General features: G+C 44.4%; 1 protein-coding gene across 4 annotated transcripts in view; it reads right to left on the bottom strand.

Moving 5' to 3' along the window:
- Positions 1-26,074, bottom strand: part of LOC144773619 (transient receptor potential cation channel subfamily M member 2-like) — a 1,811,195-nt gene that overhangs the window by 1,105,075 nt on the left and 680,046 nt on the right. For all 4 annotated transcript variants that reach the window (XR_013600034.1, XM_078658765.1, XM_078658766.1 and 1 more), the window contains one exon: positions 18,167-18,505. Coding sequence is in view for 3 of the 4 variants with exons in the window: in XM_078658765.1 (XP_078514891.1) it covers positions 18,167-18,505 (339 nt within the window). In the remaining variant the exon portion in view is untranslated. The remainder of the gene's footprint in view (positions 1-18,166; positions 18,506-26,074) is intronic.

Raw genomic sequence — 26,074 nt, 5'->3', positions numbered from 1 at the left:
TTATAATACGTACGTCCAGATACCCCAACGGTAATACTAGGAGCCGGGCTGGGAATGACATCTGTAACAGATGTTATTGCCTTTCATCCGGTAGGTTATTGGATACGAATCTGTACTCTCCCAACCCTGAAAGTGTTCCAGAACCGTAGCAGTCTATATTGGCTTCGACATGTGGAGCACATTCTTACATCAATAGACTGTGTAGATGTATGGCACAATCCAGAAATAATTACTACAGCCACACTACAAAGGGTGAAAAATAATACTGAGCGTTTACATGGCAAAAGCATGAGGCCAAGAAAAGTGCTCTAGAATCCCAGGTTAGATGTCCAGAACTTCTATTGGAATTCTATAACGCATATTATCAAGCCCATTTAGTGGCAGTTTCCTGCCGATAAAACGGCGATCATTTTAACAAGTTTCCTTGCTAATATGCCCCCTGGTTCTATAGCCCTAATCTCGGTGTCGAGCCATTCCTCAATTTGATATCTCTGATCAAAGGGTTCTGTATCTCCGGGTTAGGTTAGAAACTTTACAGGTTTAGTCCTTCATTAAATCCTGGTCTGAGGTTTCCGGGTCTAGAGCTGACACATGCGGCTGTCCCCTGGGCAGCCAAGAAACCCGTATGCACTTTATGCTTCTGTGACACGTCACTAGCACCCAAACGGTTTTATCTTCGTCCACTGTTTTTAAAATATACTCCAAGAAACTATACAGATGCTTTAACACATTGTTAAAGAAAAGATCAGTCAGAAATGTATTAGACTGTGCATCCTACATACATGCTGCATGGAAGGCCAGCCGATTGGACAAAAGGCGGGGTTGTGACACCAATGGCCAGTTCACTTGCTATTCTTGTTTTGAACTCCAGGCTGTAAATATCTAATTTACACTTGCACTTTTTCACTTGCATTAGCACTGTTGGAGGATGTAGCGTGATGATATGTTCTGATAAACTTGTGCTTTACTTCTTTAGAAGCTTTGCATATATTGATTACGAAAGGTCCCTAACGGCCATGATATTTCTGTTGAGAAAGTTTATCTTAGGTTTCATTCTACATGTGGGCGGTGACCAGTATTTATAGATATCTTTCCTGGCTGCCTAAAGGCAGTACAGGTCTATCTTTGGTACTGCTGTATATGGATGCACTTTAATAGCTATGTGAACAGATAAGGATACTGGATGGGTTGACATTTTTAAGTCATCAAGATTAGAGTCGCCTAATGTAATTATATGTACCACTTTATTTGTTTGTTACACAGTCAACAAAGTTTTATGTTTTTATCTTTTACAATTGTAGTATGACAAGTTAAGATGCCTCTTCCATTTTAGTAGATTAGTTATATCTACCTGACTCTTTTGCTGCACAGGAAATATATTAGTTTCATAAATTTAAGGTTGCTTCTAGTTGCCATTCTGTGCCTACTGCCTAGAAATATTGCACGTTATTAGCCATGGAGGATGATAGCCATAACAATTTATTAGATGTGTCCTCTATGCTATTTAGGAAAGATACTTAGAATATCTGTAAGCTTACTGAGGTTTACTATTTATTTGTTCAGGCTGTAATTTACATCTTCTACAAGGATGTGTAGGAGGGAAGTATTTGACGAATAAGGAAACTTGCATAGTGAAGGAAACATCTTTTACATTTTGTACCATATGGAGTTTTGTATCGTTTTAACAAATTACAGGTATTTTGGAAATTTGCAATCTGTAAATGTTATGTTCAATTATTGGATGACTTTATTGTACAGCTGAAACAAGGAGTCTTACTGGTGATGGTATTTATCAGAGCCTAAAATTTAGACCTATCAGCTTAGGAAGAGTTCCAAGCAGAGAGGTGTCTCTCCTCACACCCTACTATGCACAGTGGTCATCTAGGAGAGGGGTCTCAGTAGACAGATGAGTTCTTCCACATATTCCCTATAACCCACACCCCTTCATCTGAGACAGTCCCTCCCTTTACCCTACTACAAGTGGAAAGGTGAGTCCCTCCACACTCCCAAGAAGGCACACCAATCATTGAGGAGTGTGGTCCTACTGGTGAAGGTAGTGTCTCCCCACATACTACTACATATGCTTATTACCCTGTTGAGGTGTATTTGTGCACAAGATACCTCCTATATACACCCTACAGAGCACACCCGACGGTCCAGAGAGAGGTGTCAGCAGCAGAGAGGTCAGTCTCACCCCACACCCTACTATGAACATCCGTCATCTAAGAGAAGGTCTCAATCGGAAGCAAGTTCCTACCCTCACCCTACTACACACAATAGTCATCTGAGAGAGAGGTCAGAGTGGAGAGGATGTCCCTCCCCATACCCTACATTACACATCTGCCTGTAGGATTGGAGGATCTGCTTCCTATGGTTACCCCCACATTTTGCTGTGTTTCAATGTTTTTTTTACTTTAGTCTGGCTGTGGCCCTTCTAATCAGGACCACAGCCTAGCTGTTCACCCTCTAAATTGATTGCATGTACATTAGGTACATATCAGATTGGTTACTGGTACACCCTTATGAGTCCCTAGAATTTGGTACCTTAGGTACCAAGGGCATAGGTACCCCAGAGGCCTACAAGGGGCTGAAGCATGTATTATGCCACCCCTGGGAAGCCTTCCAGAATGGCACCACAGGTCTACACTTGCAGCCTGGGTAAGGGGGTGTAAGTACCCCTTTCTTAGATATAGTATACCTATAGCTACCTATATATATAGACATATATTAACCTATAAGTCCCTCCTATGGCAGGCCTTGACAATCCTGAAGGTAGAGTGCTTGGTTTTGTGTGAGAGGATGCCCTAACATGAGCTGAGCCCCTCTGCAGCTTTCAAAATCCCTTCCATATAGCTGTTCTATGATATAGCCATACCATATTACTTATTTACTTATCAAATACTGCCCCTCCTCCTCTGCCGATATCAATGTCATCCATAACAAGTTTACCAGCTGGTTAATAATGCCTTGGACTCTCTTGCCCCTTCTACGAAGCACTATGAGGCAAGAAAACGTCCCTCTCCCCGTGGTTTTCTGAGAGATTGAGAAAGCTTAGGCTGGCTTGTAGACAACAGGAAAGAAAATGGCAGATGGACCTTTCCAGAGCAGAAAGGGTTGTGCATAAACTTCGGCTAAGGGAATATTATTTGAGAGGAAATGGTCTCCTACTTCTTGGCAATTACAGAATCTACTAGATCTCCTAGGAAACTTTTTTCCATTATTAATTCCCTTTTAGTCCCCTCGACCATGGCCAGCACAGAGGCCTCTCAGGACTTCTGTGACAAAATGGCAGGATTTTTCCATGCTAAAATTAAGGATACCTATTCTTCTTTGGAGAATTCCAATTTGGCAAATGTTAAAATAACCCCCCCTTCTGATTCTGTGGAAGTCCCCAGGTTGGATTGCCATCTGCGTCTTTTTCCGCCTATTCTTCAAGAAGACACTGAAGTGCTATTAAGTGGGATTAGATCTGGTTCTCCCCTTGAACCATGTCCTCTTAAGATTCTGAAACTGGGAAGTGAGGCTGTTGTATCTCCTCTTACGGCCATTCTTAATGCGGCCATTTCCGTCGGCCAATTTCCTACCGTGTGGAAAACTGCTATGGTCAAACCTCTGCTCAAGAAGGCCTCTTCTGATCGGACCGAACCAAAAAACTATCGGTCCATCTCCCTGCTGCCGGTTCCAGCTAAGATCCTGGAAAAACATCTTAACCACCATCTCAGCTACTACCTGGAGGATTTCCAACTGCTCGATGGTTCGCAGCATGGTTTCAGGAGTGAACACAGCACGGAGTCGGCACTTACTGTTGTCTTTAACAACATTCGGCAACAGGTGGATGCTGGTCATACTACTTTGCTGATCCTCCTGGACCTAACTACAGCCTTCGATACGATTTCTCTGAGTAGACTGGTTGGTAGGCTGCAGGAAGTTGGGATAGAGGGTTCTGCACTAAATCTGCTGTCATTGTTCCTCACAGATCGGTCACAAATAGTTAAGATGGGCCAATTTTTGTCTGCTCCTAAACAACTGTTCTGTGGAGTTCCTCAGGGATCCTCATTGAGTCCTACTCTTTTCAATCTCTATGTAGCCCTGCTCGCTGCTGTGGTTAGGTCTTTTGGTCTAGAAGTCCTCCTCCTATGCTGATGACACTCAGATCCTGATTTCCATCACAGAGAGTGTCTCAGCCTCAGCAGAAAATTTCAAGAACTGCATACGAGCAGTGGCTGCATGGATGGTTGAGAACTATCTTCGACTCAATGGGGATAAAATGGAGGTTTTAATCTTTGGAGACAAGTTGGACATATGGTCAGAGGCCTGGTGGCCTGTTTCTTCAGGATCTTGCCCCGTCCCTTGTCTCAGTGCCAAGAATGTAGGCATTATTGTAGACTCCTCTTCGTCCCTGAGGTCACAAATAAAAACAAGTGTCAACCTGTTTTGGGATGATACTGACTCTTAGGAAGATTTTCCATCTTCTTTCCCTTCCAGCTCGGAAACAGGCAGTGGTTTCCCTTGTGGTATCCAGGTTGGATTACTGCAATGCCATCTATTTAGGTATAAATAAGGGACTTCTGCATCGACTTCAATTGGTGTAGAATGCAGCCGCCAAGCTGGTAATGGGTCTCCCTTTATTTCACGTGGTCTCAGCCACAATTAGAAGACTTCACTGGCTCGCTCTTGGGAGGAGAATTGTGTTTAAGGCATTATGCTTGGTTCATAAGGCCCTTCACAATAGGGGTTCTGAAGGCTTTAATAAAATGTTTCACAGATACATCCCTGGCAAGAATTTGAGATCTGCTAGTAAGAACTGGGTTACAGTTCCTAGGTTTAGGAAAGTCAGGTGGGAGGGTGGGGGGGCATTCTCACAAATAGGAGCCAACCTGTGGAAACTGATTCCTCTCACTATTTCAACTTTGGAAACACATTTTTCTTTCCGGAAATCTTTGAAGACCTGGTTGTTTTCTTGTTCTGACTATCATCCGCTGGAATTTCTTAGCCCTTAGCCTATGAACCTTTGACACAATGATCTCTGTCCGCAGCGCCTTGATGCCCCTGGGCTAAGTCCGTGCTTTAAAAGTTTTATATTCATTCATTCATATACTCTTAAGTGCATTATAATTCTTGCAGTTAATGCTAGCTTTAGTTTGGCTTTATCAAAACATGTTGTGTTTGGTGTCAAACGCTTTGGAATACCACCCCCCACCAGTTCTGTTGGCGGGGGTAGCATTCCACCCTTCTAGAGGGAGAAGACATGTACACACTTACTTACCCGGTAAATGTTTAAAAGAGCCTCAGCATCACAAAATGGATGCTGCTGCTACAGACACAAGTCTGACCTCCTGCTGCTGAACAAAACTCCGGCAGGGAAGGCCTGGACAATATGTTTCCTCCCACAGACAGGCTTTAGTGTTTTGGGGCAGGGTGGGTTGCATTCAGTGAATGCTTTTCAGACACTGCCTGGGTCACATAAGGTGCTCCATGCATTTCCCAGTTCAAACCGTTTGCTGGGGCACTCAGCCCCAGCTCTGGCGTGAAACTTGACAAAGGGGAAGGGGTGTAACCACCCCCTCTCCAGGTTCTCCCATAGGTGGGACCCTAGAGTTAGTCCAACCCCTAAACTTGGTATAAGTATAGGAACCCAGTCACTAGGACTTTAGATTACCCTGGACGTAACTCTGAAGACAAAATCTTGGACCTTCGACATTCCATATCGACTGGAAGACGTAAGAAATCTCCATTGGGGTCAAGGTGTGACCCCCTGTGCGAACAGGCACCAAATAAGCATCTTGCTGGTCTGCATTTTCTAGGCTCCCGATGGATCTTTAAGAATCTGCGACACAGGACATAGACTTTACTTTCAGACATCTCCGAGGCTGACACAAGTCTCCAGCGAAGCTGAGACCTGTAGCTATCACAAGAGATGTTTGACCGGAACTCCTGGATGTCCTGCAAGTTTGCATGTGCACCTACTTCCCGAAGTTTCCCAAAATTGTGCATTGTCTATTTGTTTCACATGCCTTGAGCACCTTTTGCTCTGAAGCTGAGAGGCCTACACTCCACGAGTGTTCAGTGGGCCCGCTTTCTTCACCGCAGCTCATGGCTCATTCGCGATCTCAAGCCTGTTTGCTAGTGGGTCCCCACGGAGGACAATCCCTTTTTTGGGGGGTTTGCCTGGTTGCTCCAGATGTGCCCTGACTCCCCTCCAAAGGGTGAGTCCCTCAGACCTTGCTGGTCTGCACTGAAGCCAATCTTGTCATCTTGCGTGGGTTGCTGTTGCCAAGGCTTGTTGGGTCCAAACCGGATACCGACGCTGCAGCACTCAACATCCAATATGGGACAGCTTGAATCCAGCTCCTGGCCATCGTCGACACCTCCTGGGCCTCATGGCTGAAGAGTCAAGCTTCACCTACTTCACCTTAAAGCACCCAACATCGGCTGGCATCTTTCTGTCGCCATCCTGGTCACTGACCCAGACTCTGTCCCCTCTGATTTCAGGTACTTCAGATCTCCGATCCACCCTTGTGTCCATCCGGACACTTTGCTCCTGGTCGCCTACAGCACTTCTTTGCAGCTCTCCATAGGAATCGACGACGAAACCCGACATGAAAAGACACCTATGCACCCAGCTTTCCTGGGTGAGGTAACACGAGTTCTTTGGTGCTCCCGTGGGTCTTGACTCTCAAAGTGTCCAGTACTGAAGTGGTTCCCTCGCATTCCACTCCGAAGTGTCCTAAATCTTTAACTTTGTATTTTAAACTTTCCTCATAGAAGTCTATGGTGATTCGCAGCTGTGTTTAGACACTGCACACGTCCCCTGCGGGTCTCCTGCATCCCTACCTTGGGTGGTTCCTGGTTGCCCCAGCGGTTCTACAGGCCCTAGGCCTCACTTCTATCCCTCACGTGGTTCTTATACCATTTTTTAGAATGTGGTTTGTGAGTCCCCTAGGGCAAAACGTATACTGTGCTAGTCTACTGTGTGCTATTTAAGTCCTTGTATTGTACTTTTGCCTCTAGCCTCATATACAGACTTGAGGCGTTGTGTTTAGAATAAATACATATATTTTATATACACCTTGTACTTTCATTTGATCATTCAAGAGATTATAGACTGGTAAAACAAGCTGCTTTACATTCCTTCAAGAATTAGCCTGAAGGTTGCTCTCCACAGCTACCACTAGGATAGCTTTCTATTAAGGTTGTCTTAAACCTTCCATCAATAAGGGTCGTTTGAACTGGTGCCAGGTGCCGACTAGAATAGTGGACATCATATGCCAGGTCAACTTCTCACACTGCAGATCCACAGACACATCTATTCCATGAATACATTGAAGTGGATCCACTGGAAGAATACATCCCATACGAGGACACTGAAGTCAAGTTAACTAACCAGCAGCATGAAAACTGATTTAAAGGTACCCTCAAACACACAACTTCAGTCGTAAGACTCAGTCCGTTCAGCACAGGAGGAGCAACTTGGCTGGTCTTAGTGACTTACACTCCACATCCTGAGATAGAAGCGATACCAGTAGGGGAAGTGCATACACCTTATAAAGAAGAAGTCAGGCTATACAGACACACTGTCCAGTTCGTCCTGTGAACACTCACATTACAACCTGAGAGATCTGCTCTACTTGGTATACTACAGTCCCAACACACACCAATAATTAGTCCACAGACACTAATAGCAATAATGGTTATTTTCCCATCAATCAAAAAGGGATCAAGTACCATTTGGGATTGCTCAAAAAATGGCACATTTGCAAGCAGTATTTCCCCATATGAGTCTACAGGAAAAACACAGAATGTTAACAATTTGCTTGCCAATGGGAATGGTTACCCCAATTGAAGATTGTACCACATGCGGAATCTTTGCTGCGGTATACATTAGAATACACAGTACTCTGACCATATCAGTTATTCCTGAAGTATTGAAACAGATACAAAATCAGTGTGGGGCAGGACCCGCCTTGGAAATGGGGATGAATCTGAAGGGTAATTTTGACCAAGTCTCACCAATTATGCTGAGCAACATTAAGGGGAAGCAGCAGCCGTGGCTATACGCCAATGCCTGAGGGAAACAGCTCCTGCAAATCAGGAGCGTGCATTAACCAAAATTATCAAAGAACCCTATGCTTCTTAGGTAGAGATTGTTTGGGAGCCAAACCAGGGAAACCACAAGTGGTGAGTAGTTCTGATAAGGATAACTCAAAGCAAACACCCACTTCACAACATGGGATAATAATAATCAATTAAAAAATAATAATAAAGGAAACACTTCACGATCAAGGGGTGGGTCTCCCCAATGGGAGTCCTCTGAAAAGTGGTACAACCTTAGGAATCATGATAACATTAGGAAACCTAACAAGTATCAGGATACTGATACACGTTCCTTTTGTTCCTTTCAGGGTTCATCAAAAAGCACGGAGAGGCAAGGACGGTCAGAACAAAAAATTGAAGATCGACCAAAGGGAAAAAGGGAAACACACAACAATTCAGATTTCATTATCAAACAGGAAGAGTAACCTAAAGCAAGCACTCAATTCAAAAAGAAGAAAGTAGACAGCGCATAAATTAGAAATGCCCTGTGTATTGAGGACTCAGCTTCTGAACGGGGAATGGGCTCTGAGCGCGGCAGAAGTAAAACTAGCTCACCAGAACCTCAAGGAATTTCTGATGACAGCAGTATTGAATGAATACAATACAGTGGAAACACCTGATACAAGAGTGAGTATCCCATACCATCTACACTAAATTCATCTCCAAATAGAGGGGGATATTTCAGGAAAATGGAAAAGTCTCTTGAGAATGTTTGACATTTGGATATGACATCCTGTTAGCAGAAAATACTTGTCAGACTGAATTTATAATGGATTGCCCTAAAGGGCAAACGGTCATTTGGCCTGCTTTTTCCGACCTCGTTCCGGTTTCCCTAAAATACTCATACGTGCGGGAGTGGGTGCAAGTCTTAGCTTCGGCATTACACCGCAACCATGTAGGGTGGGACGTCGAGTCAAAACACCACGAGTTCTCATTAAATACTACTCCAACTCCACAAAGACAGTACCCTATAAAAATTAGGCGAAGAAACAGGTCAAAGAAATCTTAGACCAACTTGAATACCATGGTGTGATTGAAACTTGCACCGTGTCAATGAAAAACCCTTTGTTTCCTGCCATGAAACCTGACAACACATATCGTTTGGTTTTAGACTACAGACACTTGAACACATGCACAAAAACATTTGCAGTTTAGAGCACACACAGTGTGCATTAATGAATAACATTGAGTGGAAAAAGTACAAAACAACACTAGATATCTCGAATGGTTTCTTCTGCCAAAATATAGCTCCTGCAAGCAGATATTTGACCTCATTTTCTGCCCTTGGCACTCAGAGGCACTTGGGATATGGGCTGTCAAGTGAAGGCAAAAGCCTTGCCGCAATTGTTTTAGAAAAATGCACACTGATCCAGCCTCCAAAGACTCTGAAAGGTTTACAATCCATTTTAAAATTCCTGAATTTTGGTGGAACATGCATTCAAGACCACGCAGAAAGAGTAAAACCTTTCTACGATTTGATCAGACCAGATTTGACGTCATACTAGTGGACTCAAAAACATACTGACACTCTACGTTCAGTTCAAGCTGACATGATAGCTTCAAAACAATTGCAGACATGAGTAAACATCCGTAACCTGGTAATACGGGTCATCCCTGGGTTATCAGGGTGTACTTACATCACGTTCAATGAAGGTGAAACAGTTCCAATCGCATATAAATCTCATTTGTACATGAATGATGAAATTCGATTTGCAGCTACAGAAAAAATACTGACGGCAGTACAGACTGCTGTAAGGAGAGAAAGAGAACTAGCATATGGGAAACTTATCATTGTTGTAACCCCTATACCAACTTTTGAAGCGGAAACAAAAGCCAGCATTCCAAATGCGAAGGCAGTGCATCCACGTTGGATACAATAGGCTAATTCTCTTACTGCAACAGATGTAGAATATAGATATGATCCTAAACTGAGAACATAAGCGGTACAAACAAGAATACCCTCTCCCGAATTAAATCTTGCCTCTAGATCAGTAAGAATAAATCATTTACACTGATGGTTCTGCTCAACCCGCCATAGGAAGTAAACAGCAGTATAGCGCTGCTTGTGCTATAATAAAAGGTTGCATGTGGGATGGTAAGTTCCATCCTAGCAATGCAACTGCACAATCTCTGGGAGATTGTACAACTCAGCTGGTAGAACTAAAAGCCCTGATACTAGCACTAGATTTCACGGATCGGGAATTCCCCACACTGATTGTGTGTGATTCATTTTACTGTGTGCAATCTCACAAAGAATATCTTTACTACTGGGGCCAGAATGGGTTCAGAGACTCCAAGGGATGCATGATAAAATAAATTGTTACGGGAACAAGTGACAAAGCTGAAAGAATCCCTGCCACAGGCTCAAGTTATTTACACCTTGAGTCATCAGCGTGTTGGCATACACATTGAGGGGAATTCACTGGCTGATGAAGTACGAACTGCTGCCATTGCTACAAACACTCATTCACACACAAGAATAGACGGAGATATACTAGTAGCTATCAATGCCACAAAGAACAGCTCTGCTGTCTTGCCGAAAGGCTTTCCACTAAAGTACTCCTACAAGTAGAGTACATAATACACTGTATGCTCAGTCAGTAGTCGCTGAGCCCATGCCCAAGAAGGCAACGTCATTTACTTACCGTAAATTAGTCAATAATACTCCGGACCCTACACTGAAATTGAAACTCAAGTGGGCCGCTGATGTAGGTGACTTTGATGAGGCGGACTGGCAGACAGCATTCTAGAGGAGTGGCCTCAGGTATCTCCGTGCCCTGTGATAGGACCGATTCAAGGGCATGTTTGATCTGTATGTATCAAAATTTCTCAGCTGGCACCAAGTCGTATTGGGTCTGCAACTGCGCAAAAGGCACAACCGCACCTTTCTTTCATAAGTCTCCCACTGTGGAGATGCCTATTAGATCCCATGCCCCAAATCCTCTGCTGTTACGGAGTTTGCCCAGTTGCCACGCCGACCATAGGGGGTCATTTGGGTAATAATATCTGTACATTTCAAACGGGTCTGTGCTGAATACCAGACACTGACTGAATGTGTCGTCAGCCCTAAAAGTGAAGTGGATCTTCTTTTATCATACAGTGCGACCAGAACCCCTGCCTCACCCAGTTCGTATCTATCCGCCTGAAACGCCGGTTCTGTTTGGGGTGCATGCAACCACTGATTAATTATTTTCAATTGGGCTGCCCAGTAGTATAGCTGAATATCTGGGAGGGCTATCCCGCCGTCATACCAGCTACGAATCAGTTTAACCTTAGAGATCCGTGCAGGTTTATTACTCCACAGGAGGCCTAAGACCATTGCATCCAAATTTTAAAAATATTTTAGTGGGACCTGGAATGGGGTATTTTCTAGCACATAGAGGAATCGGGGAAGCGTCATCAATTTAAAAAGGGCCTCTTTGCCCAGGAGGGTCAGAGGCATGCCACGCCAATGAAGCACATCCCACCTAAATCTCTCGAGTTAGGGGTCTAAGTTTTTAGAGAAGAAGTCATCCGGTCCAGGTGTCACCCAAATACCCGGGTATTTGAAAGAGTCTTCCCTAACAGTGAGTGGACACTCCACTGGGAGCAATGGGGCTGGGCCCTTAAGGATGAATAATCCCGACTTAGACTAGTTGATAGTATATCCCAATGCCCGGCCAAAAATTTCACAGATATTTAAAAGTGCCAATATGGAGCGTCTTGGCGAAGTCAGGAACAACAGCACGTCGTCCGCATAAAGGGAGATGCGATCCTCCCAGTTTTCTGTCCAGTGAAGGCCCCGGATCATTGGGTCCCATCGTATCCAGGCTGCCAATGGCTCCAGAGCTAGTGCAAAAAGCAATGGAGACAGGGGGCAGCCCTGGCGTGTGCCTCGTCCTAACTGAAAATCTCCTGAGATGTGACCATTCGCCACCACATGTGCCAGCGGACGCGCGTATAACAGCTGCACCCATGCTCTGAACTTGGGGCCGGAGCCCAAATGCCTGAGGACTACGAATAGGTAGGGCCAATTTACCATATCAAAGGCCATACGGGCATCAAGAGAGAGGACAACTGCAGGCTCTTGGAGACAAGGCATACGCGCCATTACCGCCTGTACCCTTCTGAGATTAAGCGCGGTATTTCTACTAGGCATAAATCCAGACTGATCCGGATGAATCAAGGTTTCGAGGTGCGGTGTTAGGCGGGTTGCAAGTAGTTTAGCCAGGATCTTGGCTTCAGCATTTATCAGGGATATTGGTTGGTAGGAGGAGCACTCATCCGGGGGCTTGCCAGGTTTTGGTACCGCAATAATAGTGGCTAACCGCTGATCCCGGGGCAATTGCCCCTCCACCAGACTAGTCTTATACATTTGTAGGAGATGCGGGCCGTCAGGTCAGATGTGCGTTTATAAAGTTCTATTGGGATTCCGTTAGGTCCCAACGCCTTTCCCGGCTGCAGGGTCTGGATAGCCGTCTGCAATTCGTCAATTGTGATATCGGCCTCTAGTGTTAAAGCTGCCTCCTCAGACAGGGTAGGCATCTTAATATCTTTGATGTATGTTTGTGCCTCTTCTGTTGTCATGCTGGAGTGTGGGGTGTACACCTGTTTGAAGTAGTCCGCCAATGCCTCTGCTATATGTTCTGGGGCGGTCACCACTTCCCCTGTGTGAAGTGCGCAGTTGTGCTATCGTGTTTTGAGCCCGTTCTTTCTCATCCAACTATGCCATGAGCTTGCCTGCTTTATCTCCAGCTTCATATATGGTGTGTCGTGTGGCTTGTAGCCGTAGTTTAACCTGGTCGCGCTGATATTCGCTGATTGTGCTCTGCGCAAGGCGTAGGTTTTGAGTTGTTTGTAACGTGGGACCCTCCTCATGTCGGGCTTGTGCCTCAGCTAAATCCACCTCTAGGGCCTCCGTTTCACTCCTTGACTGCCGTTTATACCCTGTTATAGAGGCTATTGCCTGCCCACTAATCACTGTTTTAAATGCCTACCATAATACACAGGGGGATTGCACCGAGGACACAATTTCCACAAAGTACTGTCTCGTGACTGTAACAATGTCATTGCGGATCTTGCGGATCTGTAAATTGCCTGGGAAGATGGGGAAGATACAATTCCTCGCCTTGGTGGGCATTGTGTAGGCCTGGGAGACTGGGGAGTGGTCTGGAATCCCACACGGATGAATCTGTACCTTTTCTAAATGGGCCAATCCACCAGCTGTGAGGAAAAAATAATCTATTCTGGAGAGGCTATTGTGTACCCCTGACTGAAAGGTGTAGCTCCGCACAGTGGGATTTCTGTACTTCCAGGCGTCAGAGAGGCCCAGCGCATCCAAGAACCCCTTCAACTGAGACCCCCCCCCCTCCACTCATCCTACTTGGGTAGCGGTCCCTAGTACCATCAATGACTGATTTAAAGTCGCCTCCCAAAATCATTTCACCCTCGGGTAACCTCAAAAGAAATGCACTAAGCGCCGGGAAGGCCAGAGCCTGGAGGGCTGGGGGAATACACACTGACACTATATTAAAGCGCTTCCCTTCCCACTGGCAAGTTATTGCTGTAAAGCGCCCCTGACCATCTGTCCAGGACTGATGTATTACTAGTGGGAACTTCTTGCGTATCAGAATTCCTACCCCCTTGAGCCTGAGGAGAACTTCGAGTGTACTGCCAATTTTTAACCCCAGCGGTCCATAGCCGTACATGCTGAACAAACCAGGTGCGTTACTTGTAGTAATGCCACCACTGGTGCCTTACGCTGTAAGTACTGTAGCACCAATCCTCTTTTAATTTTATCCCCCAGGCCATGTACATTCCATGTAATCAGCGTCAAAGGAGACACTAAAGACATTGAAGGGACCACCGTATCCGCCCCAGTGTCAAGCAATTCAGTTTCTGCTGCCATGAGTGTAGTAACAGTACCATTAGACCCTTATGTCACATGTCCTCAAAACAACGATCTGCCCATACCTCAGTACACCTTGCCCTGAACATAAAAACTTCACAACATAAACAATTATCGAGTTAGTCTCTTCGCTTAAAACACAAAGTACCTGTGAGTAGCAAATATAGGTCCCCCAACAGCTTCCCGCCTCTCCACTATTCAAGATCTCACACCTTTAATGCATTTTTAAAGCATTTATTTTTAGATTACCTAGCTGAACTTGTTGACTTTTTGATTAGGAGTGGGTGTCATGTCCTTTAGGATATTCGCATCATGTATATACCAATTACATAAAGTTTTTATCCATCCACACGGCATGACGGTTCTACACAGGTGACCTTTTACCTAGTAGCTTCCTTCTGTCTCTTCGATAACGGGCTCTTGGTACCCTATCTTAATCCCTGTACCTGACATACATAAATATATCCTCAAGCACAGTAGATTTATTCTGTGTAAGGGTCACCTCCGTTTTGTCATCAATGCCCAACAGCCAGCTTGCAGGAGTGTTTTTGTGTAGAAAAGGATTTGCAAGCGATTAGTGAATGTTTTCAAAACACATTGATTCTGGAAGAAAACCTGGAGTGAACACTTTAGTATAAAATACCCTCACACCCCATACAAATCAGAGGAGAATTCCTTCCAGGCTGGACAGAGACTCTGCAGGCTGATCCTTTTAAAAGCAAAGACCTGATATCCTTTGCGGGTTGCCATCCTTGACGCAGAGACGGGGTCCTTCATTCTAAACTATCAGGTGAGGGGTTAGCAGTTCCCTAGGGGAATCTAGGCTCCATTAGGATCTATCCTGACATTTACATACACACGCTTCACCTACATATGTAGGCTAGGTACAATTAGGTAGGCTACACATCGCAGGAGTACCCCAATGCTATTGTTTTATATAATCTGCTTTTATTCATTTTATTTAGCAATATGATACAAATGTATCTGCTATATACGATATTGGTGCTAACGATCTCATTCGTCTGCTCCTGTCTTTTAATTGTCGCAGCTAATATGTTTTACACTAGACTGATGCTTGACCAATAAATACTTATTGAAACCGTTCCACTCATCATTCTATGTGTATTCTGAGAAAAGTAAGCACAAGTGACTGAGCGAAAGATACCGTATTGTATCATGATACCTGATGAATCAGGGTAGTCATGTTCGGTGGTTGCCAGAAACTACACACCACTCTATAATACATGGGGCTGGTAGTGGCCCCAAAGAGCTAGCTGGTCTAATGGCTGACTCATCCTGTGGGGGTGTCCAGAGTCTGTCTGCACACCAAGCCCTCAGTTTAGGTCATCCAAAACGCGGAGATCCTGGGGGTCCTAGTAACTATATGACAATACACTAAATACTAAATACTTTCTATCCACATAATTTCACTGCACAACATACCACAAAATTTCCCTACACAAAATGTACATCCACCCCACTCCAAAAAACATTAGTAAAAAACTTTCACATTTACAACGCCAATAGCTCTAACTCTCGCAAATGCGAGACCTATTACATCGCAAATGCTTCTTTAACTAGTAGTCGTATTTGCAGAGTGGTGAAGAAAGGGGGCGTGGACTCCAAATATCTTTTAACAATCCCAATGTGTGGAACTTACTGGCGGTAACAGGAGGGGTAGTTGGCCCCAAAGGATATTCTTGGGGTCAACTACCCCTCCTATTCCCTCCAGTGGGTCCCACCTAGTAGGATTCCTAAGTTCTCATAGCAGGCCATGGCCCCTTTGCCCACCACTCTGCAAACCCTCTCCCTGGTGCGCTCTTGGATTGGGATTGAAGTCCCCTTCACTGCTGGGGTCCTTAGGGGCCAACTAGCCTACCTGTTACCTCGAGTAAGCCCCACACAGTGGGATTGCTGAGAGGTGGACACAGGCCACAACCCCTTTCTCCACCACTCTGCAAATGCACCTCCTGGCGTGCTCTTGATTGAGGAATGAAGTTCCCTTGCCTCCTGAGGGTCCCTGGGTGCCAACTAGCCCTCCTGTTTCCTCTAGTAAGCCCCACACAGCTGGATTGCTGAGAGTGGTCAGAGGCCATGCCCTTTTTTTTTACATCACTCTGCAAACGCACCACCTGGTGCACTGCTGCTTGGGGGATGTAGTCCACTTTAGTCCCAAGGTCGCTATTTGCCATTTTTTAAAAGGGAATTGCAAATTAGGAAATGCAGAGCCAATGGTGCGTATGGGCCTATGGCCCCCCTTGATGCACCCCCCACAAAAGTGCTGCACATGTAAAGCGCGCAAATGCCCTAGTTGCATGTGCGCAATACATGGCACTTTAAAAAATGTATGTTAGGTGCATTTTTCTTAATTGCACATGGTTACCATCGACTTGGATACGATGGTAAAAGCATTTCCTCAATTCCCATATTTGCAACTTCCTATTGAGGATGTAATTCCTTATCTCCCGATGTACGTATGGAAAGGTAATTTACCATTTCTTTATTGACCGTAGTAGCGATTTGGTCAGTTAAGAAATTATAAATACTTTTGTAGATCAGGTGCTTTATTACTTATTCTAAATGACTTGACTATTTAAATATGCCTTTCTAATCTGGCTTATTTATTGTTTATTTAGACAATTTAGGTAAAGTATGCAAGCAATTGATTTTCCCGTTTCCGTTTAGCACTACTCTTACTGGTTTTTGTCACTGCTGCACTGGTAATTTAGTTTACCGAATAAACCTAGTAAAATAAAATGTAGAATTTCTGAATCCACTGGTCATGCAAATCGAACCATTATGCTGGAAGTATTTAAGTTGTCTTACCTAATGCTAACCTTAGACAACTCCATAATAGAGGAAGTATAGGGCGCTGAAAACACTTATTTTGGTTTGTTGTGGCACACATACCACAAACATTTTTCTGAGGAAAGCCTTGCTGCTTTAACTAGGTACTACGGGTGAACAAAGGGGCATATGTACATGCCCTTTTTGCCATGGGCCGTGGCAATAGGGGCCTTGGCTTAATGCTGCCTTGTACATAAGGCATCCTATCACACTATGGTTATGGTGAAAGGGGCGTGCAGTGGGTGTTGTGGTAGGCTTTCCACTGCAACACCTTTTGTAATTGACGCTGCCCCCTTTGTACAAGGGTGGTGCACATAGGAGGCAGTGCCAAAATTAAGACGAGATAAAGCTGGTCTCAAGTTGGCAAAAAGAGGAGAAATGTATTATTTCTCCTCGTTTTTGTTTTTTCTATGTGTGCTACCTTGTGCAGCACACAAAGAAAAAGCAAAATGCCATGGTTTGTTTGGTACAGGAAGGTGTCCCTTTCTGTACATAAACAAACCTTATGAAGCAGCACACATGAAAGTTACAAAATGACTTTTTAGGATTGTTTATGTGCAGGAAGGGACACCTTCCTACACATAAATAATCCTCCTCTGCTCACAGACACCCATAGCACTCTGATGCAATGGTGCCTGTGTTGGCACCAAGTTTTTAAACTTAGCGCTATCCCAGGGGGAAACTTAAGGCTGCACCACATTCTGTAAATATGGCGCAGCCTTACATTTCAGAAGTGGCAGAGCGTGTCATTAAGCCAAGGAGGCTAATGACACTCTCTGCCACATCCTAGTACTTATCCCCCAAAGTATTGTGCACCGAAATCTGATTAACTTTTAGAAGTCACACAGGGCCTTATTTGCAAGCCCCTTGCACCACCAGTGCATCACTTTTAACATGGTAAAAAGTGGCATACTGGCGGCGCAAGGGGCTTGTAAATAAGCCCCATCATTTTCTCTTGGTGGAAGCGCAATTACAGCTCACACTAAGATAAGTATCCATCTTTCACCAGTTTAACAGTCCTATAAACTATGAGCACAATTCAATTTACTTAAAAAAATACTGAAGGATAATGGCTTGATTCATCAAGAAGTCAGACACAATCACTGGAAGAAATTCAGGGTGTTTTCTGATGGCCCAATTCGAACCTTTACTTAATATTTTTTTAACAAAAGAGTAGATATCGTGAATATATTCTATGTATGTTCTTGAGGTTTCTCAACAAGAACAACGCCAACATTACTGAGTAGTTAGGATGCACCATCATCAATTACAAAATGTATTTATGGGTTAACATGTGATGTCATAATTAATAAAGTATTGCCAGAACTGGTGATCTACCTGAGATTGGATATTGATGGCGAGCTGTGGCTCTTGTGGCTGTGGTCTGAAGTCAAGGAGATTTGGGAACTTGCCCAACAAGCTTTTCAGAGCCTCTTCAATGTGGTCGAAAGTCACACCTTCCTGCTTCTCATATTGGTCCATCTTGGTTGGCTTCCTCTTGATTTTCTTCAGTTTCTGATGGAAGACGGAGGTTCTCTCTATATTATTATACAATTGGGTCAGAGTTTTCTTTGTCACATAATATCCCAGCACGACTTCTTGATCACAAAAAAGCTTCACAAAAGTCAGCTTATTTTCAATCAGAGCAACTGTAAGCGCTGGGTACAAGTCTTCAGGCTGTAAAGATGAAAGAGACAATATGTTAATCTTCTGGGTGGCACTTGTGTCTGTGGTTATGTATTTACTGATTTAGGGATCTATGTGAAATGCTGTACAAAGAACAGTCTGCAAATTGGAACATGAGGAGAATGTTCTTTGACAATAATTGCAGACAGTCAGTGTCCACAGGACAGTTGTGCGTTCACTACTTCTAGACTGGATGGCACAAACTTACTATTTAAAGGCTTTTCTCCTGTGCAAAAATGTAGACAAATGTAGGGAATCTGAATCAAAATAAGGTATTTGTGGTGACAAATCCAAGACTTGCAAAGCTCGCAGAGGCTGTCAGTAAAATTCTGTCAGTATCCCAAAGCAGGAAGAGAGTAAAGTACACACAGATACAGGATGTGAGACTGGACACTGCAAAAGCCACAAATCTAACATCTCCTGATCCAGGGGTTCATCTAGGCAGAATAAAGGAAGAAATGTGATGTTCAAGGTTTGCCATCTGACCAGAGCTTGGGCAGCCGCTCATGGAGCAGGGAAGGGTAAAACTAGGTGCAGAACTCTGCACAAAGAAAAGATATCTAGAGAATTCTAGTGGAGGGCTAGAGAGACACAACATTGGCCAATATACAAAGCAATCGCAATCACACAAAACACACGCACACACACACACACAACCACACCCACAACCACACACACACACAACCACACACACACACACACACACACACATCACATACACACACACACATCACATACGCACATATATGCTCATAGCACACACCAGTAACATAGGGTTGCAAGGACAGTGGTTTCCCCTCAACTCAATACAATTATAATACATTCTTCACACAGATGGGAAGGGTGTACAACAAAAACTGCATATCAGAAACTTTTAAAGCTAAGAATTAGCGACAGAGGCTCAGTGGAAACAAAAACGGGTGGTCACCCTACCTCTACCTGATGCTGCAACCACTGGCAACGTTTTGGACTCTTGGCTTGGGGCTGTGCACCGAGACTCGGAATCCCGAGCTGCCATGCTGAAATGCAGCCCAGACCACAAAGGCATCTTGGTGGCTTCTGCGGTCAGGCGTGAAAAAATTGAAACTAGCCAGTCTGTGGCAGTGAGCTGTGGGATGCGGTGGCCACTGGTGCCCGATGGGCTGAGTACCAGAGCGGAGTGTGGCATGCGCAAACAGTGGGCCTCGATTTGGGGTTCTGCTGCTGATTGCAGCTTGCCTTGGCCTGGGTCTCCCTGTGGGACTACTGCTCGCCCTGCGTGGGTACGGTGCTGCCACCTGGGAGGATCGGCACCCCTCCTGGCCCCATGCTGGAGGCAGTCCTAACCGACTGGCGCTGAGATGAGAGAAACAGATCTGAGGACCTCCTTGACACCAGTGAATGTAAGATACCCCGTCTCCTCTGGCTATTCCTTCTCTGGTACCCGGGCATTACACATATGTACTCCCCCTGCCACTCCCTGCTGGATACACTGGACTCGTTTCAGCCCCTGCTCCTAATGTCATCCCCAAGGCCGCCCATCGCCCATCATGGTGCTCCCTGGAAGCTCCCTGTTGTCATGAGGGGAGGCAGCTAGTGCTTCTGTCACTATGCTATTGCACCAGCTGATCCCTCCATCCAAGGCTGCACAAGCGAGAGCCTGCAGGCCTGCTCATGCCCCCTGTATGAGACCACCCTTGGGGTAGTGTCCTAAAACTGTCCTCAGACACCTGTGTGGAGCTCAACTTTTTCTATTGGTCTAGCCTGTGGACCCCTTCACTACTGCTTCTACGTCCACTGCTGGGTCCCTGCCATTAGACTCTGTTGAGCTAAACCACTGCCATGGACAAACAAGACCTATGACAGTCCGAATTCACTTTTGATGGCAAGAGGGCATACTCAACAGGCTGAACAGGAGCCTTCCTCAGTGGATGCCCCCGGACACACTGGTGAGCCCACACAAAATGATGTTGACCTCAAAGAACTCCTTGTAGAAGTCACGACCAGTCTTATAGCTATTGACGCAAAGCTGGATATCCTCATGAGCTGCATGGATCACATGAGTCAACGTGTGGACAAGCATGAAGGCATGCTGGACCAACTAGAAAACACGGTCTCATGATGGGCAATGCCCAAGCCGACTACAGAGTATAACCTCTGCGGATGGACAATATACTTGATCTTATCAAGGCCAAAAATTAGGATTTGGAATCAAGGTCCCCTGGGATTATGAGGATCCCAAAGTCCCTGGCTATAAATAAAAGGACTATGTAGAGACCATGTTTAGTGACCATTATGAAGAGGCCCTTCCCCAAGTATTTATTGTGGAGAGGGGGCCTCATTCATTGGCGCTCTAGCCTGTCCCATCGTTGCAAGACTCGTGATTTACAGAGATAGGGACATGGTCCTGAGGTTGTCACAAGCCCTAATACCAAGGAAACTTTATCTCTTTTTATCCAGACTTTACTCTCACTGTTGAAGCTTCCCAGCTAGATTTTTGCATGCCAATAGAATCCTGCAAAATATGAAAATGTCCTACGCCATCCTATATCCGGCCAAACTATGGACCCCTTTTGAAGGGAAACCTAATTTTTTCACTGACAGCAAATTAGCTTTGAAGTTTGCTTAACACATCGTCGCAAAGGATGACACACGTTTTTCCGGTAGCACGCTGCAGAACTAGAGGCTGCACGTTTAAGAAGAGGATTGAAAGCCTCGGCGGTCCGCCGTAGTTCAAAACTAATTTTAAAGCAGAACACGGGGTCCACTACCAAATCGGGATTAAAACCAGAGGGGAGTGCAGTGTTTAATAATATATATGTGGGATTTACAGAACACACACAAAATCGAAGTTTTAAAAAAAAACGATAGGCACAAGGACGTTCCTAATCTATGAACGATTAAGGAACTGCTACGTATACGAAAGGAAGTTTGAAAGTGAAGAATAAGCCAACGCACAAAAATCCAACATTAGAGGGGGGTGAGACCAGGATTGACATATGAGAGAACATTATCATTGTGTCTTTATAAAGATGGAATTATAAGTTTAAACCATCTAAACGAGTCGACGCTTCTGCAGGCACAATCTAAGGATCAACATATACGTGTAGATACTGATTATACCAATGTATCACTAGCTGTGTTTTAAAATGTTAATTCCACATGATGTGCAATAGTAAATGACAAGTTGTTGTGTCTTACATATGGTGTTGTCTCTGTTATGTTGGTCAAAACGGTATTTGTAATTTGAACCTATCAATATCCTTTGTATTATATGTATTGTGTTCTAAAGTGGTAGTTGGGTCATAACTGTGACTTCATATGTTTTTACATTTTTTAATCTTATGTTTTTTAATAAAAACTTTTGAAATGTACAAATTGAATATGATATTTACAATTTGATGTATTGTTAATCATTGTGTATTGACAATTTTGTTTGGTCAAGGGGATTATCTCTTTTCTAGTTGAAAGTAGCTAATTTCCCTTGAAACTTGTAAGGGGTCCATCTCTGTCTTTTACACTTGTTTCTTTCTCCAGCCATGTACCAGGACTGTGCCACCTTCTCCACCCACTTGAATGACACATACTTTTCAGCTGACTGAGCTCTACCCTACATACTCTCCCCTCACAGGGTCATCACAGAAACCAAACTCCGAATATTTTTAGGCTTACTGCCTGCAGAAAAGTGCGCCCGATTCATGCACATTTAGCAAACACGGGGTGGATGTTTCCTTCCTTCAGGAGCTCCACCTAACACACTCTTCCGCCCAAGGGCTGTGCACCAGATGGTGTGGTGAATCCTCCACCTCTCTGTGCTCTGCCTACGCCAAGAGGCATGGCGATTCTACTACGCAGAGGCATACAATGGCAACTGTGCCGCACCATAAGTGACAACTGAGGGCGCTACATGCTCCTCACAGGCACTCTACATAGACAGAATGTCATTTTAGCTGCAACCTAATGCCCCAGTACCGACGGTCCTGGCTTCTTTTTAGAGATATAGCAGTTGATAGCTAGCCTTGGCCCAGGGGCAATACTGTAGGGTGGTGACTTCAATGTGATACTGGATGACCAACTGGATGATGAGGTGCTTCCCAACACCGTCACCCCAGGGACAGGGCAACCAAACAAGGGTGGGTTCGAACCTGGATATTCTGCTACTGAAATTGTGCTCATGGAACCTAAATGGGCACAACAACAAGGCCGCAGACACCGAATTCCTTCAATACGTAAAATCATTTGACATTATCCTATTTCAGGAAACATGGCTTGAGGAGCCTGTGCATATAGAAGGCTACACTTGTTTTCATTCTCCAGCCATAAGGAAAAGTAAATTCGGTCGGCTAGCGGGTGGCCTAGCTACCTACATTAAAATCATAAAAATTCACAGCGCGCAGGAATTAACTTCCCACTCTCCGGCTATAAATACTGTTAAGATCAAACTAAATCTTAGCGGGAAAAGAGAAGAGGTGCTGCTGACTAACATCTATATTAATCCAAAAAAGAAGAAACAGGAGTCGAAATCTCTCATGGACCATTTACATCAATTAATGACTATGCACATCCCCTCCAATTTCATTCTGTCTGGGGACTTCAACCAATATATTCTAGGCTCTTCCACAAATAAGGATATACGGGCCCAGTCTTACTATTGGAATATTCCAACCCAATCCTTTAGTGGCCAGGGAAGAACTCCTAAGCTGGAGAAAGAGCTGTTAGAAGACCTGGAGCATATCGGCCTGAGGGTTCTAAAAGGAAGATTTGCTGATGACTCACCATCTGCTGCTTCATTCCACTCAGGCAACGCAACCTCTACAATACGCTAGTGTCCCTTCCATTCTTTCATCACATACTAGGCTTTAGCCTAGGAAACAAGGGGGACAGTGACCATCGGCCCCAGGAAGTTTCCATTCTTGCCTCTCGGATTTAACTCTTTTCAATCCAACAGGATCACATGCATGTCACATTATAAATCTCAAAATAATTAAGTCTTCTGTTGCAAATACCAGGGAAGTACTTCTAGCAGCAAAATTACAACTAAACAGCTTAAACTATCCCATGGGCAACCCAATCATTCTATGGGAAACCTTTAAGGCCGAATTTGCAAATTCATATTCAACTACAGTACGGCACCTCCCTTCTTTTAGCCTCACGGTCACAGGGAAAATGTCAAGCACCCATAAATTGGTACTGAAAAACAACAAAAAAGTGATAAATAAATCACTAAGGTTGCTGAGAATATGCCCAGGGGAAAGCGGTCTTCTCCAACAGCTTCGCAAGCACCAGGCTGATCTTAAAAACTTAAGTGGGAGATCAAAAGATCCAACGAAGAAGACTTTTGGGCTAAACTTCATCACGACTCTAAGGGAAACAATAGTGCCCGATTCTGGTCCACACTGAACTCATTTTTAAACCCAAAACAGGGTGGACTAACATCATATATAACAGACAACTTCTGGGAATCCTTTTTAGACACTCACTTCAACCAACAGGCTGTTAGAATAAACACGCTCCAGGATGTGCAGGAGGCCTATCCTTCACAAACAGTAAAACCATATGAAAACGCAGTAATTGAAATCAACGCTGTTATGATTAGGAAACTAATTTCCAAAGGAAGGAAAGACGGAGCACCAGGTCCAAATGGAATTCCCCCAGCCCTCTTCAAATATGATCCGGAATACTGGGCAAAATCTCTAACGCCGCTTTTCATGTCGGTCAGCCATTCCGGGTGCCTCCCAGCATCATGGAAGGGCTCAATTATATCACCAATATACAAAGCAGGGGACAGAACCCTACCAAAAAATTACCGCCTGATAGCCTTACTGGACATTGAGGCAAAATACTTTGCGGGGCTTCTATTGATACAGCTGCGCGAATGGGCAACTAAGTACAATATAATTCCACCCAGCCAAACAGGATTTTGTAGGGACGCCGGAACCACAACAAACCTCCTGGCAATATCACTACTTATTGACAAAGCAAAACTGACCAAACAAACCCTTCACTTTTGCTTTGTGGACTTCAAAGCGGCTTTTGACAATGTCAATCGAGCCAATCTTTGGAGAAAATTAGCTCTTTGGGGGATCCCTGCCCCTCTTTTAAACCTCTTGATCGAACTGCATTCTAACACGTGGGTTCAGGTGAAGCTTGGGAACGGTACCCATCTCTCGAGGTGCATACCAACTACAAAAGGCCTCAAGCAGGGGTGCTTTTTAGCGCCAACCCTTTTTAACTTATTCACAGCCGATCTGCCACCTGCTCTAGAAGCCTGAAATGCGCATGCCCCCCAACTAGGGGGTCAAGCCTTGCCTAGCATATCCTATGCAGACGATGTGGTCCTGGTTAGTCATACTAAATTAGACTACAACATCTCATCAACACACTGCATGGATACGCTGAAGAGAACCTTCTCGAAGTAAACATTGACAAAAATAAAGTACTGTCAATAACTGGGAATAAAAAGTCCCACTCCTGGTTTATTGGAACAAAGGCCATCGCGAACTGCTTTGAATATAAATATCTTGGCGTTATAGTTGACAGGGGAGGCCGTTTCTCAAATCACCTGGAGGCCACAAAGAGGAAAGGCATGCTGATTGCGACAACACTTAGACAACGTAAAACCATACTGACCGGACCCACTTTTCTCCCATTGCTTCATGTTGCCCAAGTTAAAATACAGTCATCCTTTACCTATGGCAGGGAAGCATTAAGGGGCACAGATGCGAAATTGTTGGACACTAGCATTTCAAAAGCGTACAGACTCCTCTTAAATCCACCATCTTACACCTCACAAGCCCAGATCCGGTTCGAATTTGGACTAACAAAACAACTGCTAGCAAGGAGAGGATCGTATATTAAGTGTTGGTACAAAATAAAGAATTCACCTGAGAACACACTGAACCACCTGCTCTGGCAAGATTTCTGTAGCTGCTCCAAAACGCCGGGAAAAAATACTTAGAGGAGTCACTGGCAATTACAGGACTAAAAGAACTATGGGAAACTCTACTACCGCACGTACAATTTAAGCACGTAGCAAACAAGGGCATAAAGAGACTTTCTTTTATAGAGGACAAAGCCACCTTTGCCCATAGGCGCACGCCTGGATGATTCTGAGCACATATAAATCACCCGGGTTACAGGCTTACTTTGGACTTGGGTATTGCAGGAAATCAAAAGAAGCCTTCCTAAAACACAGGCTAGGAATATTACCAGCCATACCCCATCTACATCCATGGCTAAGAAGAAACTGTGGGACAATATGCAGGTTATGCGGTGCAGGGAAAGAAGATATTGAACATTTGCTATGCTCCTGCTAGAAGCTAAAAAAGGAAAGAGTAGCTCTCTTAAAAACAACTTTTAACGAATATAGAATATGCACACGGAGACAAGCAGTCCTTGCATGCTTTGATCCAAGACTTCCGCTATTAAATGGGATGTTGGTGAAATTTTTTAAATTAGTGGTACTCAAACTATCCAACTAAGATGTCGGTAGCTCAGACAAAAAATAATAAATTATGGACACTCCTCAACCCCTCATTTTATAACTATTGTATTTTCTAACAACTAAGATTTCTCTTTTTA

The sequence above is a fragment of the Lissotriton helveticus genome, chromosome 8, assembly GCF_964261635.1.
Source record: "Lissotriton helveticus chromosome 8, aLisHel1.1, whole genome shotgun sequence".
Lineage (NCBI taxonomy): Eukaryota > Metazoa > Chordata > Amphibia > Caudata > Salamandridae > Lissotriton > Lissotriton helveticus.
This window is presented reverse-complemented; position numbering and strand designations above follow the sequence as displayed.